This window comes from Phycodurus eques, chromosome 4 (assembly GCF_024500275.1).
Source record: "Phycodurus eques isolate BA_2022a chromosome 4, UOR_Pequ_1.1, whole genome shotgun sequence".
Taxonomy (NCBI): Eukaryota; Metazoa; Chordata; class Actinopteri; order Syngnathiformes; family Syngnathidae; genus Phycodurus; species Phycodurus eques.
The window spans coordinates 33,471,641-33,487,898 of record NC_084528.1 but is presented as its reverse complement, the minus strand read 5'-3'; the positions used below and the strand labels follow the sequence as shown (position 1 = coordinate 33,487,898).

The window sequence follows — 16,258 nt, the reverse complement described above, 5'->3', positions numbered from 1 at the left end:
AACTTACACATCTGTGAAGGCACCATTATTGCTGAAAGGTACATACAGGTTTTGGAGAAACATATGCTGCCATCCAAGCAACGTCTTCTTCATGGACGCCCCTGCTTATTTCAGCAAGACAATGCCAAACCACATTCTGCACGTGTTACAACAGCGTGGCTTCGTAGTAAAAGAGTGTGGGTACTAGACTGGCCTGCCTGAGTCCAGACCCGTCTCCCATTGAAAATGTGTGGTGCATTATGAAGCATAAAATACGACAACGGAGACCCTGTACTGTTGAACGGCTGAAGCTGTACATCGAGCAAGAATGGGAAAGAATTCCACCTACAAAGCTTTAACAATTCGTGTCCTCAGTTCCCAAACGTTTATTGAATGTTGTTAAAAGAAAAGGTGATGTAACACAGTGCTAAACATGACCCTGTCCCAGCTCTTTTGGTACGTGTTGCAGCCATAAAATTCAAAGTTAATGATTATTTGCTAAAAACGATGAAGTTTATCAGTTTGAACATTAAATATCTTGTCTTTGTAGTGTATTCAATTAAATATAGGTTGAACATAATTTGCAAATCATTGTATTCTGTTTTTATTGATGTTTAACACAACGTCCCAACTTCATTGAAATTGGGGTTGTACAATCAATACAGTACACGCTGCTTCCTTATCCCTCGATCCAGTCGCATTCTCGCTTTCTGTCGGCCTACCGTCACTCTCTTTCATGCTAGCTCAGTGGTTCTAAACTACGGCCCGGGGGCCATTTGCGGCCCGCCGTCTGGTTTTTAGAGGTCTGCAGCATATACTCTAATTAACAATTGACACGGTCTATATACATTGAACTACTTACGTTCTACACTGGGTGGCAATGCAAGAGAAGAGAACAAAAAAATTGCTCCCATTCCTCACATGCTTGTTTTCCACAATTCACATCATTTAATAAGACTTCCAAAGAATTTAATTTTGAGAATATAAATTGTTTGCTCCACTTTTTGCTATGTGTCAAGGTCAATTTAGTACAGCTTGCTCTTGTTTAGCTTCTGAACGGTCCTAGCTTGAAAGGTGCCCTGTGCGAGACCCTTCTCTGCGACTGCACATACTGTATCACATATGCCGGAAACCGCCACTGCTCGTGGGATCAAGAGCCCTGGCCACCCCAAAACTCTGAAAAATTATTGACTTTTTGCTTTAGTCCCTAGCTTTTACATACATATAATATTTATAAACATTATAGAATTGCTTCGAAAAGCTTTACTTCCAGTGATGGATTGGTTTTAGCACGGTAAACTAAATCAAGTCAAGGTAAATAATGTGTGGCTCAGTGGCGAGTTTGGAGGCGGCGTCCTCACCGTCGGGCTCCAGCAGCCGCGGGATGTTGAGCTCTCGCTCGGCTACTCGGAAAGCCTCGTCCAGGTTCTGCTTGTTGCTTCGGCGAGCGGCCTCGGACAGGTCCACCAGGTTGCAGCGCAGCGCGTACAAGATGGCCAGGAAGACCACACCGCTGCGCCAGCTGCCCTTGAAGTCCTTCACGTTCACCGAACATCCCGCCCTGAAAGCAAATGGCACACCACAACTTCATTTCTTCACGTTTGGCGTCACAGCTCCTCCCATACTTCAATCGTCCGACGTTTGCAGCATTCAGGGTTTTTTTTTTTTGTCAAGTTGGGATGTTGAAAAAAAAAAAGTTTAAGTTTACGTTTGAATAGGTTGCGTCATGTTCTGCTAATTTCCTGCTCCTACTTGTTTTTTGATGCTCCTGCTTGTTCCTGTGATGATTTTCAGTTGTTCCTTGCTCAACGTAACCAGCTTTGCTCTTCACCTCAGTGCCAGAATGTCACTTGCCTTTGCAGTACTCTCGAGCATTTTGAATCTGAATTTGGCCTCTGCCTGCCACCTGACCAGATTTACAAGTCCCTCGCTGGATTCTTTTTTTTTTACCACAGAAAGTATCGGATTTGCCTTTTTGGATCTTGGACTGCAGAAGTTGACGATACCTGATTACTGGTGATTACTTTGGACCCGGCTTAGAAATTGGATTTGGATTGTGGACTACTACTACTCTCACCAGGCCCATTACAAAGCACTGCAGTACACTATAATTACCAGTCTGTCTCCTCCAGCCCACTTGATCTCCTCTGCTACTGTTAAATAAGTGCCTTGTCACCCTGTGCCACACTTGAACGGTTTTCAGCGAGCTTCCTTCAACAAACTCCTGTGAGTAAACCTATTTGGACATTCATTACCTCATGGTTACATTGTACTCACCTGTGCTGCATCCACCACGTGGGTCCCACTACCATTGAAGGATTCTCCCATTTAATACGCTCTGTCAATCAAAAACTTTTCTTGTTATGCTGAGTTAAGCTTTTGGGTCCAACTTCCTTAATTCTGCATTTATGTGATCTCTTTCTGAGTTGTGTTTGTGTCCACCTAGAAACACGTCATGATCGTGTGGCTGTGTGTTGCTACTGCGTTGCTGCTGTGTTTGTGTTTTTTCAGTTGCCCCATTGCGCAGCGCCTCCTGTGCACACCGGTTCTGCATGATCATCGGTCAGGCTGTTCAGCGGGAAGTAGTAAGATGGCGGAATATTGTCAACTTTTTGTCGACTGACACATTTCCGTGTCAGTACTCTTTCCTCACCTTCACACACGTTTTCCCGTTTTTTTTTTACTTCTACTTTTTGTTCTAAACTTGTACGGTTTAGATTTTGTTGCTTTCTTTGTACCTCTTTTCTGTCTTCTATACCTGTGTCATTTAGATTCTGTTTCTTGCCTCGCGCTATTTGTGTTTGTCCTTTGTAGTGTGTTTAAAATGTGTAGGGTCCGAGAGGATTTTGCATGCTCTTGTCTTAGTTCTGGCAGCGTGCAAGTCCTCAAGGGTGGGTAGCGAACGACTGCACCTCAGCGCACCCGGCTGTCAAACTCCACAAGTTTGCAGATGACACCACTGTCATCGGCCTCATCAAGGACGGTGACGAGTCTGCATATCGACAGGAAGCGGAGCGGCCGGAGCTGTGGTGCGGCCGACACAACCTGGAGCTGAACACGCTCAAGACTGTAGAGATGATCGTGGACTTCAGGATGCATCCTTTGCCACACCTGCCCCTCACGTTTTCCAGCTGCCTTGTGTCAACTGTCGAGACCTTCAAGTTCCTGGGAATTACAGTCTCTCAGGACCTGAAGTGGGCGACCAACATCAACTCCGTCCTCAAAAATGCCCAGCAGAGGATGTACTTCCTGCGGCTTCTGAGAAAGCACGGCCTGCCACCGGAGCTGCTGAGACAGCAGTTATCGAATCAGTCCTGTGTTCTTCCATCACAGTCTGGTTTGGTGCTGCTACAAAAAAGGACAAACTCCGACTGCAACGGACAATCAAAACTGCTGAAAGGATTGTCGGTACCCCCCTGCCCACCCTTGAGGACTTGCACGCTGCCAGAACTAAGACAAGAGCGTGCAAAATCCTCTCGGACCCTCCACATCCCGGTCACCGGCTCTTCCGGCTCCTTCCCTCAGGTAGGCGCTACCGATCAATGCAAACTAGAACTAGCAGACATTCCAACAGCTTCTTTCCTCTTGCGATCAACTTCTTAAACACCTAACCTACAATTCCATTACAACATGCTGGCAATTTTTTGACTTGAGTTCGTTGTCACATTTCCGTTGGGCCAATTATATATTACCCGTGCACTCACTGTATTAGTCTCACCACGCTGCACTATTTGCATATCTGTTGTTGACCGATACTGGCCACTCATGCCAGAGTAGCCTCTGCTCCATTTTCACATGACTGAGGAGTATCTGCAACATTTGCACAACCAACATTGTCCCAGATGATCGCACTACTCGTCACTTTAAGCCGCATACACTCCTTGAAGTCTCGGCGCCCTTTGCACAATGGTCATTGCGCCGTACTATTGCAATATTAGTCATTCGGACTGCTCTAAGTGCTAGAGGACTCTGCATCTTTTGCACAATTGTCAAAAATAATAATAATAATGTACCGGCATTACCAGATAACTATTAACCCTTTATTGCTCAGTGACTATTTTTTTTTGTCAATGTCTTTCTGTCTCCAAAGTGTTCTCTGTCAATTGACCGTCTGTTGTCGTCCTTGAGCGGCTCCAACTACCGGAGACAAATTCCTTGTGTGTTTTTTGGACATACTTGGCAAATAAAGATGATTCTGATTCTGGTTTAGAATCTATACGGCTGAGTTCCTGAGATGTCGTTCTTTGTTGCACGACTGCTTATCTTTCTTTTGACGGAGTCTATCAATCGGTTAGAATTTTTCTTACTACGGCGTCGAGCTCCCGTCATGGCTCTCTGCTCGGCCCCCTTAAGTTGTTCCGTTCCCGCAGCGTATTGTTTTCCACGTCAGCATTTTGTTGGCGTAGTTTTTTATTGAAGTTTCGTTGTTATTTCTCATGTTGTTATGTTGACTTATTTCAGTAAAACCTTGTTTGTTTGTTCATACTTGTGGTTGAATATTCAGCGTGCTTGTTCGCACCACAACATGTCTGTGATTGTTAGTCATCCAGGTCATGGTAATACGCAAGTTGAAATCAGGCAACTGGAGTCGAGAAAGAAAGACTTCTTTAGTTCTAAATTGTTAAACTAAAATAAAACTGAAGAGTTTGGATGAAAGGTGAAATGTCTTTAGTTGAAAAAAAATATCTACTTTTTTCCCCTCATGTGTTCACTTGCTGCCTGTTCAGCTGCTTTTTCTCAGTGCGAGCTGAAAGAGTCAACCCCAAGTTGAGGAGGTCTTCGTGTCCACCGACCTCTACTGATATTGGCAGTCAAAACAAACCCTAATCCTAACAGTCCTTTAAAATCCATAGTTTTCTTGGTTTAAAGGCTTCCAGAGTAGTTTTGTACCCAAAATCCAGCGTTGTCTCTTCTTGGGAAAACTCTTTTTCTTGTCCACTGAAAGCGTTTGATTGCTAGATATATAGATAGATATTTAGATTGATGTATAGAAAGCTGTTGAAGCCCGGAATTTGCACATTTTCCCTGGGGCACTATTCCATGGAGACCCCCCTGAAATCTATGAAAGTCTCTTTCATAGATTTCAGTTTCAACTAAATGGATGTATCAGAGCTGTACCAGAAGATTCAACATTTATTCATCTGTGCCTTTCACCCTGAACGTCACTATATCATTTTTACGCTTCTCGCTATCGCAACTCAACTCAACTTTATTTATAAAGCACTTTAAGACAACCACAGCTGCACACAGCGTGCTGTACATTGCATAAAAATAAAAAATATGAAAACAGTTAAACAGGGCAAATTAAAACAATAGATTCATTGCAACGCATAAAAACACTAAAACAGTGCAAAGTCTCATGGTGATTTAAAACCAATGAATAGAAATGGGTTTTAAGATGAGTTTTAAAATGGACAGTGGGGGGGTGTTTAGGCTTGCCTAATGTTTAGGGGGAGGTCATTCCAAAGAGATGAACCAGCAATGGAAAAATGCTCTATCCCCTCTAAGGCTCCGTTTAGTCCTCGGAACCTCCAGGAGCGTCTGGTCGGCTGACCTGAGGCACCGGGCCGGACTGTGGGGGTGGAGCAGCTCAGAGAGTTAAGGTGGGGCGAGACCATTTAAAGATTTAAAAACAAATAAAAGAATCTTAAAATGCATAGGAGGCCAGTGGAGGGAGGCCAGTTATTTGATCCCTCCTATGTGCTCCAGTTAGGAGGCGAGCGATAGCATTTTGAGCCAACTGGAGACGCTTGAGGGAGGACTGGCTAGCTCCAAAATAAAGTGCGTTGCACTAAGGTAGCGGAGGTGTAACCAAGGCATGGATTACTGTTTCAAAGTGCTGTTGTGACAGAAAAGGATTTACTTTAGCCAACTGCCTAAGATTAAATTTTGTTTTAAAAAAGCTGAATTGACAACAGCATCAATTTGCTGATCCAATTTAAATTCACTGTCCAGTTTAAAACCCAAGTTCTGAATGCAGAATGCTGTGTTGCTGAGGTAAAGCAGACACACACCGACACAGCAATATCTTGTTGGATCATTTCAGTTCGGATGCCGATTGGTCGGCCGACACACGTACTTGTGGCACTGCTCGCGGACCCACAGCATCAGCGCCTTCTTGGCCGACAGCCTGAAGCGGGCGTGGAGCGGCGATCCTCGATGGGGGACCAGACTGCCGCCGCCCGTTCGCGAAGACCACGACGACCAAGAGTCCAGACTGGCCAGAGACTCCATGGACGATTGACGAGAGCTGAAGGAAAGTCCGCTGGCCAACTCCTCGATCTGCGGACCACACACAAACACTTCCTCTTCCAGTCTGCTCGCCACCATCTGATACCAGTTCAAAAGAACTAGTACAATGGTACATCAACTTATCAGTGCCCCCAACTTATGAGTTTTTTTTATTTTTTATTTTTTTTATTATGAGCCGTTGCTAGGTTAATTTTCTTGCTTGTGTTGCAAACCAAAACTTGAGTTACGAGTGAGCTTCAGATAGGCCGACGCTTGAGTGTAATGGAAAAAAGAACGGAGCAATAAAAGTGGTGTGATGCCCTGGCACGTGGGCAAGGAGAGCCACTGTCACCGCTGATTGAACGCGACACAAATACAAAATGAAAACACTCGCAAGGAGCATGGAGGAGACGCTAACACTGAACTTAGTGCGTGGGAAACGGCCGACAAGAATTCCTGACGTCATGCACTCGGCCACGCACCTTAAAGGCACACATCAACACACAAATACTACAGAGTGTGTGTGTGCGTGTGTGTAGGTGTGGCTGTGTGTGTGTGTGTGTGTGTGTGTGTGTGACTTTTGGCTTAATTAGACTTTATAAAGCCATTCTCTTTTATTATTCTTATAGTTCAATTTTACAATAACCCTGCCTCTCGCCCGAAGATAGCTGGGATAGGCTCCAGCACGCCCCGCTACCCGCGTGAGGATAAGCGGTAGGGAAAATGGATGGATGGAATTTTACAATAGCACTCCTTTTCCTCATCAAAAAAAGGAGCAAAACATAATGGCATTTCAAATTATTCCAATGGGGAAAATTTATTTGACATTTGAATAAATATGGTTTAAAAAGGTTACGAGATGGTAATGGGACAACAAGTCAAGGTCGCACTGGACTGGATTTGGGGCCCGAGTGAGCTTCAGGTGGTCTGAAGGCCGTCTTGGAACCCTTGCACATTCATATTCTTTCCATCAATTCATGGACTTTTTAGGGGGCCTCAACATGCCTGAAAACTCCCCAATTTTTGCACATGCTGGTATCCTGGTGAAGACGTACCTGTTTTAAGGTTCGCCAACACAAACCCCCCAAACTAGCTCTGTAGCGGCCCCTTGGAAAGTTGGAAAAAATTAGCTCTCAAATTCAAGTGCTCATACTTGGATAAAGTCCTGTGAGGTAATTGGCTCAATCAGGACCAATCAGAAGCAGGCATACAGTAATCCCTGCTTTACGTTCCAGACCACCCGCGCAACAATGAACGGCGCCAATTAGCGAACAAATATTTATTGTACTGTTTATATATATATTTTTAAGCTCCATGCATATAAATAGCAAGACATAAGCGTGTGAGGTGCAGGTATTATGTTTGGTCCAGTTGGGGTTACCGTCTTCACGTTCTTTACTGTAGTATCTGTGATGTTGAATGTGTGCGCACCTTTAAAAGGCGGGCCTGGCCTGTTGAGTGATGCGGAATAGAGCCAATAAGGGCATACGGTTGGCTGGCTGGTAACTGGCTGTAGCGTTAGCTGTCATGTGTGCAGAGCGACGCCGTCGGCAGGTCGGGTAAGAATGTGCTTGTGTTTATTGTATTTTGCTTATGTTTGTTCAATAAGGCGATTGAAAGAGCACCAGCGGCTGTGTCCATCCTCCCTCTATCCAAACCACCTGTTATGGATTACAATTGGTTTCAACTAGTGGTGATAGGCTATATTCAATTAGCTAATGGTGTTTACTTTACAGCAGACGTGGAAGCCAGTTGGACTTGGGCACACTGAACTTTGGCTTCTTTTATTAAGTGTGAAATGATTTCCAACTTTGGACATTTTCAGTCTTTTACGAACTCTTTCCTCCTAGCTGGCACTACAGCTAAGTGAGTCTGCAGTAGCAGTCCATGTGAAAAAATAATCACTGCAAAATCCCAATATAAGCACAATGAAAAATTTGCGATGCGCAAAAAGTGAACGTTGATAAAGCGAGGGACGACTGTAGCAGACGGATGGTTGACGCTAGATGTTTTGCCGGCGCCATCGAATGGGGGCCGAACACAACACGATGTCAAAAATTGATGCTCATTCGGAGGATTGGCCATGTAAAACATCTCACGTGATACTGCAGGATGATGGTCCAGATGAGGCCCAGGATGATGGACGGTTTTCCATCGATGATGTCGGGCATGTTTATGTTGACCAGTTTGATCTGAACGCACATCAAGATTGTTGACTTGAAAAATCTCTCTCACATTTTCCCACTGAATACCAAACAACGGCTCGTCTTTCTCACTTACGGATTTCTGTCGGAGGAAGGCCAGGCCTTTCTCGATGTTGCTCCTGTCCTGGAACGTCCCCCTTCCTCGCTCGCGACGCTGACCAAACCAGGACGTGCGCGGTTAGCATTTGAGTTAGCGTTCGCCTTATTGTAAAAATGACCTTTTGGACTCACGATGCATTGGTTGCTCATCACCTCCAGCAGGTCCAACAGTTTGGATCCATCACGGAAGTCGTTGAAGAGATCCGCCACCTGGCACGGAGGTCTCCTCTACGCACGGGCACGCACGCACACAATTATTCATTAATTCTGGCCTATCATAAACACCAGATGCTAAAGTTGTTCTTTTTTTCCCTGTGATGTCAATTTACAGATGACCAAACCATCCCTGGAAAGACGCACACTGCACCGAAGCTAGACAGCTTCTTCTCGGCGGTATCAAGGCAGTTTGTTTTTTTTGTGCCCTTAATTAGTTAGAATTGGATTAAAATGTGGTATGCAAAAGAGTCACTGAATTAAACGTTCAAACTGTATAATGTAACTTAAAAAAACAGTACAGTACATTTGTTAAAATACAGCTCAGTTGTATTTAACCTTTAAGTACATTTGAATTTATTTAGGCACAAATTTTATTGCACTTATGTACAATACATTTTACAGTTTTCTATTTTCCTATATTTAAGCACAATCTTGATGGTCAAACTCTGCATCATGTTACAGTGGCCTATAATAAAATTCAGTATACCTTTTACCTCATTTTTGACGAAGACTTGAACCTACTATGCCACTGTATTTGAATGATGGTCATTACAGTGGTACTTAAGGGAGCCGAGCAGTTTTTGAGGTGCTAAATTGTGTAAAAAGCTGAAGAACCACTGGTTTTGCGGATATTGTATTTTTTGTTAGCAAGTCCTGCATGGAGGCCTCCAAGGGTGACTTAGGGGTGTGGCGCACACGGGTGGGGATCTCTGGGTTGTGGGAGGTCGTCGTCCATCCATCTGTCGCTGTCCGCCTTCGCCTGCTGTTCACCCCCCCGCCCCAGCCCAACCCCACCAAAACAACAACAACGTCCTCCACTGTCCCATGTGAACTTCAACAAGAACACAAACTCTCCAATCACTTGAAAACTACAAACATTTACTTCATTTACAGCAGTTGAAATACGTTTTTCTCACGACATACATTTCCAAAGGTGCTATTGACATGAACATTTCACCAGATGTTGTGAACAACCCAAGTAATCCATACATACAATGACAGTAGAACAAATAATGTGAAATGACCCAGGGAAAAAGTATTGAACACGCCAACTGGTATATATTTAATACTTTGTACAAAAGCGTTTGTTTGCAATGACAGCTTCAAGACGCCTCCTGTATGGAGAAACTAGTCGCATGCATTGCTCTGGTGTGATTTTGACCCATTCCTCTACACAAGCGGTGTCAAAATCCATTTTATGAACCTTGAGTTTCAGTTCTTTCCATAGAGGTTCGATTTGATTCAAGTCAGGTGATTGGCTGGGCCATTCTAGCAGCTTTATTTAGTTTTCTTGGAAACCAATTGAGAGTTTCCTCGGCAGTATGTTTGGATCATTATCCTGCTGAAATGTCCACCCTTGCTACATTTTCATCATCCTCGTAGATGGCAGCAGATTTTTGTGAAGAATGTCTCGGTACATTTGCCCATTCATCCTTCCTTCAGTAATGTGAAGTTTACCAGTACCATTTGCTGTAGGCAGCCCCACACCATCATGTTCCCCCCTCTGAACATCACTGTGGGTATGGTGTTTTTAGGTTGATGTGCAGTGCCATTTGTCCTCCAAACGTGGTGTGCATTATAGCATCCAAACAGTTCAATTTTGCTCTCATCTCAGCCGGCTATATTCTCCCAGTATTTAGCTGGCTTGTCTAAATGTTGGTCAGCGAACTTGAAATAAGCTTTGACATGCTTTTTTTCAGCAATGGGGTCTTTCATGGTGAGTGTGCATACAGGCCATGGCGGCGGAATACATTCCTCACTGTTTGCCTTGTGACAACAGTACCTGCTAATTTCAGGTCTTTTTGAAGCTTTGCACAGGTTTACCCATCATGAGATGTGTCTTGACTCACACCTTGGCAATGAGACCTTTTCGGAGGCCATCAAGTACGACTGAACCAGCTGATATTCATTTGCGCTGACAAGGGGCTGGATTGCTCTTTGGCTATTGATAGATTTTAGGTGTTGTCTTGTCTTTCCACGCCTTTTTTTTACCTCCCTTTCTTCATGTGTTCAATAACTTTTCCCTGTGTCATTTCACATTATTACACACAACTTAATTTCGGATCTTATTTGTTCTGCTTTCTTTGTATGGATGGATTACTTGGGTTGTTCCCAACATCTGGTGAAAATTTAATGTCAGTAGCACCTTTGGAAATATATTTAGTGAGAAAATGGCGACATGTTAAATACTTATTTCAGCCGCTGTATCTCAAGATGTTTTGGAATTTTAAAAAAGGTCTCAAACTAGCGGAAACCACCCTTGAACAATCACGTATTTTATTAACAAGCACAAAGTCATAGCTAGCATATAATTAGCATGTATGCTAACATGGGAGAAATTCCATCCATCCATCCATCCATTTTCTGTACCACTTTATCCTCACGCGGGTCGCGGGTGTGCTGGAGCATATCCCAGCTATCTTCGCGCTAGTGGCGGGGTACACCCTGAACTGGTCGCCAGCCAGTCGCAGGGCATATATAAACAAACAACCATTCGCACTCACATTCTATGGGCAATTTCGAGTCTTCAATCAACCTATCGCGCATGTTTTTGGGATGTGGGAGGAAAGCGGAGTACCCGGAGAAAACCCACGCAGGCATGGGGAGAACATTCAAACTCCACACAGGCAGGGCTGGGATTTAAACCCGCAACCTCAGAACTGTGAGGCAGATGTGTTAACCAGTCGTCCACTGTGCCATAGGAGAAATTATTATTATTATTATTATCTTTGTGCTTGTACAAGTCACTCATTCATAAGAAGTGAACGATGACTGTGACATCATTTAGGAGCTTTATTCGCATCAGAGGGGGGGAGAGTAACCAAATATTGGACTCAAGTGAGAGTACTGTTACTTTAGGATAATACGACTCATGTAAAAGTAAAAAGTAGTCCTCCAAATAATTACTTGAGTAACAATAATAAATTACAAGTGAGTAACTTTTTTAAAATCAGAGCATGAGCATCAAATAAAATAAAAACGTCATGTCAAACATAACTGCAAAGCGCAATTCCTGGAGAAATTGCGTGTGAATGCTTGAGCATTCACCCAATGAATCAAATCTTTATCAATAAAATCTTTGTAAAACAACAAATTAAGGCAAATTCAGCTCTAAGAAATGGTTTTATACTATATTGCTTCTGATTGTTAAACAGCACAATACTGTAGGGTCACCAAGCAGATTACAAAAACAGGAACAGGAAGGCTGCTGTGGATATAAAAAGTCTGCACACCCCTTTTCAAATGCCAGGTTTTTGTGTTGTAAAAGAATTTTGACCAACATAAATCATTTTCAAATTTTCCCACCATTAATGTGACCGAGCATTTGTACAACTCAACTGATTTATTTTGTATCTTTCTGATTTATTTTTCTATAATTTTGAAAAATTAACAACTGAAATATATTTGAATGTGATTGACTTGGACTTGACGTTTAACTTGTTGCCTTCTTGGCCAAGTCACCATTGCAAAAGAGATGTTCTGTTTTAACTGCTCTTTGACCTGCTTAAATACAGTTTCAATAAAAGAAAGACAAATCAATTTGGTTGCAGAAGGATGCACTCCATCTTATAACTGGCATGTGGCTTTGTTCAGAAGTAACAGAATACATTCAAACTCGTGTTCAATGGGAGTCCACACACCTGCCACCGTTTCAATTTTGAAGTGGAAGAACAAAAACACATGCATAGTGCCTTACAGAAACATTATTTGCTTTATTCACTTGAATGACGGCGGCACGGTGGCCGACTGGTTAGAGCGTCAGCCTCACAGTTCTGTGGACCCGGGTTCAATCCCCAGCCCCGCCTGTGTGGAGTTTGCATGTTGTCCCCGTGCCTGCGTGGGTTTTCTCTGGGCACTCCGGTTTCCCCCCACATCCCAAAAACATGCATGCGAGGTTCATTGAAGACTCTAGATTCATCCGTGAATTGGAGACTCTAAATTGCCCTTAGGTGTGCGTGTGAGTGCGAATGGTTGTTTGTTTGTATGTGCCCTGCGATCGGCTGGCAACCAGTCCAGGGTGTACCCCGCCTGTTGCCACATGCACATCTAAAACAACAGCAAAAACATCTGCAATTTAGCGCAAGGTGTTTTCTCAACTTAGAAGTGGGCTAGAATATCCACCTTAGGCAGTGACAAAACGACGCTGCACGATAAAGCTGTTGTTTTTCGGAGCTTGTAAAACACGAGTCACACGCGGACGTCACAACTCCTGCGGAGCCCAATCAAAGACTTGTGTGCAGACATATGACTTTCTTGTGTCATGTGATTGGTGAACTTGAGTCAAACGTCACTGTGGCAATCACGGTGGATTGGAGCAACGATGCCCGATGTAGAAGTCGAAAACCATCCATCCATCCATCCATTTTCTGAGCCGCTCCTCCTCACGCGGGTCGCGGGCGTGCTGGAGCCTATCCCAGCTGTCATCGGGCAGGAGGCGGCGTACACTCTAAAACACCCCGAACTGGTTGCCAGCCAATCGCAGGGCACATACAAACAAACAACCATTCGCACTCACATTCACACCTACGGGCAATTTAGAGTGTTAGTCTCCAATTAGTGTGTGGGAGTGTGGGAGTCTCCAATTAATGCATGTTTTTGGGATGTGGGAGGAAACCGGAGTGCCCGGAGAAAACCCACGCAGGCACGGGTAGAAGATGCAAACTGACAAACAGGGGGGACCGGGGATTGAACCCAGGTCCTCAGAACTGTGAGGCTAATGCTCTAACCAGTCGGCCGCCGTGCCGCCTCTCCCATCCAAGTATTAACCAGGCCCGCCCCTGCTTAGCTTCTGAGATCGGACGAGATCGGGCGTTCTCAGGGTAGTATGGCCGTAAGCCAAGTCGAAAACCAAAGTTTAAAAATCGATCGCGCACGCAATTATTGATAAATGAAAGTAGTGAGCGCCGTGTAGATCATGGTAACGCAGTAAAAATACTGTTTCTTCTTCCCATAAATATTTGAGTAAAAGTAAAAAGTATGCTTCATTAAAACTAGACAAGTACAATTTATCCAAAATGTTACTTGAGTAAATGTAGCTACCCACCTCTGATTAGCAGCACCATGCTTAAGTGGCTAATGTCCACTTCCTAACATTCTTTATTTTAATGTTTGTAATACGTTCAAGTGTGTTTAAAAGTGTTCAAAATGTGACTTTCATAAGTGTAAACATGATTATTTGTTGCAAGGGAAGCTAACATGCTAAAACGTGTTCACCAAGTGCCTGAGTGACGAAAGTTGAGCACTCACCTTTGCCAGCTGGGCATTGACCCAGTTGGTGAAAGTCCTTTTCTGGATCTGCTCCTGCTCCACTGCACACGCACGAGCGTGCACCCCCCCCCCCCCCCCCCCCACACACACACACACACACACACACACACACAAACACACACAGACACAATCGTTGGTCTTGTTACTTTCATCTCTCCATTGACCACATTTGTGAAATCTGCTGTGAGCAGACATTTTGTGATCTCCCATTTCAGTTTCATTTTAGTGACGCTCGTCTGTCTCACCAAAATGAAATGTCGACATCTGCAATAATAATCGGCAGTGTTGTATAAATAGGAAGAAAACTGAGTAACAGATGCCTATAGATGCCACAAGATGGAAGCAAAGTCCTTCATTTGTCTAAATGAAGCTCCACAATTCACTCAACATAGTTGCTCGGCACCAAGATGCTACAAGGTGGCCTTGAGATGCGAGTGACTCGACTTCTGACTTTTTCGAGATACAAGCCGTCTCAGCGCATTCTTGAAAAAGGAACAGATAATGCCACTTTGTGTATTTAGAACAAGCATAGTTTAGCCTTTCAGTCTGTTCCTTAATGCTATTGTCAATTAGCATCTATGTTGCGGCGCTTCAACCCTTCAAGCAATTGAAAGCAAATGGTGCAGCAACAACATGTAACCTGACGATATGACATGACTCACAGTCACATATTCTTTATCCTCGAAGTAGAACGACTAATATTAGAGCCGTACTCATGAGCTGAGCACTCAGGTGTTATTATGAGTCCGACTTGAGTTTGAGGCAGAACACTTGCCACTGCACTATGATTGGCTGCTACGGCAATATGACAAAATATGATATATTATATTATATATATATATATATAATTATTTTTAATTCTATTTAATTATGTAATTCCTGTGTTTTTATAAACCACATAATGGAGTGCTATTTTCATCATTAAAATATATATTACAACAATGTTTGTTCTTGCCATATTATTTATTCTTTTTTGGAGTGAAAGCTGGAAAAAATGGAACGATGATCTTTCCATTCAATTCAATGGGGAAAGATGATTTGAGAAACAAGTTTAGATACAATTACAAGAGACAAGATTTGAGTTACGAGAGTTGTCACAGAGCAGATTGAACTCGTATTTCAAGGCACAAAAACAGAAAATAGGGAGGAAACAATTTGCACGTGTGAATACTGAACTGAAAATGTGAAGGGGTCATCTGTTATTGTTGAAATTATTATTATTATTGTTATTAAGACAAAAGAAGAAAAAGAAACAACACACCAGCAGTAATAATCTGCAATGTTGTCAAGCAATACCGTATCAGCAGAAAACGATTATAAAATATTGAAGCGCCTTGAGATTAGTGTACCTAATAAATTATTGGCATTCATTGGAACAAAGAAATTATTATAATTAAATGTGAAACCATTTTTAAAGGTGCGCTTGTGATCTCATGCAGAAGAAAAGTTCAGCTAGAATAACTTTCGGCCAACACTCCTTATAAGGATGCCTTCGGACCCCCCCGCCCGCTCACATGCACACACACCGACAGTGTCAATGAAAAGTGAACATTTAAGTGGCACCTCGGTATGCGAACGATTCGGTTCCCAAACGATTTTATTTTTTTTTTGAAGAAAAATGACGTAAGGGTTCACGCTATTTTGGGTTTCCGAAGACTCTCGGCACAGCCACGGAAGGCTCAGAACTTTGTGCTTTATTTATAGCAAAGGTATTTAACATTTAACACTTCATTTGGTCTTTTACTTTTGTAGCTTTTGTTTGAAAGAAAAAACTACGCTTTATTACATTTCAAATGTTGTTGTTGTGTTTGTAACAAAGACGAGAATTTGTTCAGAGGATGTCAAGACCAAGTTCGGTTTTGGTTTGAATCTGCCTGAGATGAAGCAAAATGACATCTTCATTGAAACATCACTATAGTTATGATTATTATTACGATTCATTAAAGGAATCAACTCACCCATGCTGGCTGATGTTTTCACATTGTGCCCATCAACACACGAACACACCGTACAGAGCGACGTGAGCACATATGAAAGATGAATTATGTTTTTCTGGTCCGACCACCTTTCAAGCAGGTCGGACCGACTAAGGCCCCGCCCCATCGTGATGTGTCAATCAAACACCGACGTGACTAATTTAACCCTTCGCTGTGCAACCAATCCCACTTTGGAATATCAATACAGTGGTGATATGAGTAATAATAATAATAATAATAATAATAGTAATAAAACATTTTATTCGTTAGCGCTTTTCGTGGCCC

At 43.2% G+C, this 16,258-nt stretch overlaps 1 protein-coding gene across 1 annotated transcript in view; it reads right to left on the bottom strand.

Annotated features, from left to right (window-relative positions):
* Nucleotides 1-16,014, bottom strand: part of syne2b (spectrin repeat containing, nuclear envelope 2b) — a 73,082-nt gene extending 57,068 nt beyond the window's left edge. Inside the window, exons 1-7 of the mRNA XM_061675437.1 lie at nucleotides 15,956-16,014; nucleotides 13,977-14,038; nucleotides 8,646-8,741; nucleotides 8,491-8,568; nucleotides 8,310-8,402; nucleotides 6,059-6,261; nucleotides 1,341-1,540 (exon numbers count right to left, since the gene is read on the bottom strand). Coding sequence (XP_061531421.1) covers nucleotides 1,341-1,540; nucleotides 6,059-6,261; nucleotides 8,310-8,402; nucleotides 8,491-8,568; nucleotides 8,646-8,741; nucleotides 13,977-14,038; nucleotides 15,956-15,959 — 736 coding nt within the window. The 5' untranslated portion in view covers nucleotides 15,960-16,014. The remainder of the gene's footprint in view (nucleotides 1-1,340; nucleotides 1,541-6,058; nucleotides 6,262-8,309; nucleotides 8,403-8,490; nucleotides 8,569-8,645; nucleotides 8,742-13,976; nucleotides 14,039-15,955) is intronic.
* Nucleotides 16,015-16,258: the final 244 nt, after the last annotated feature.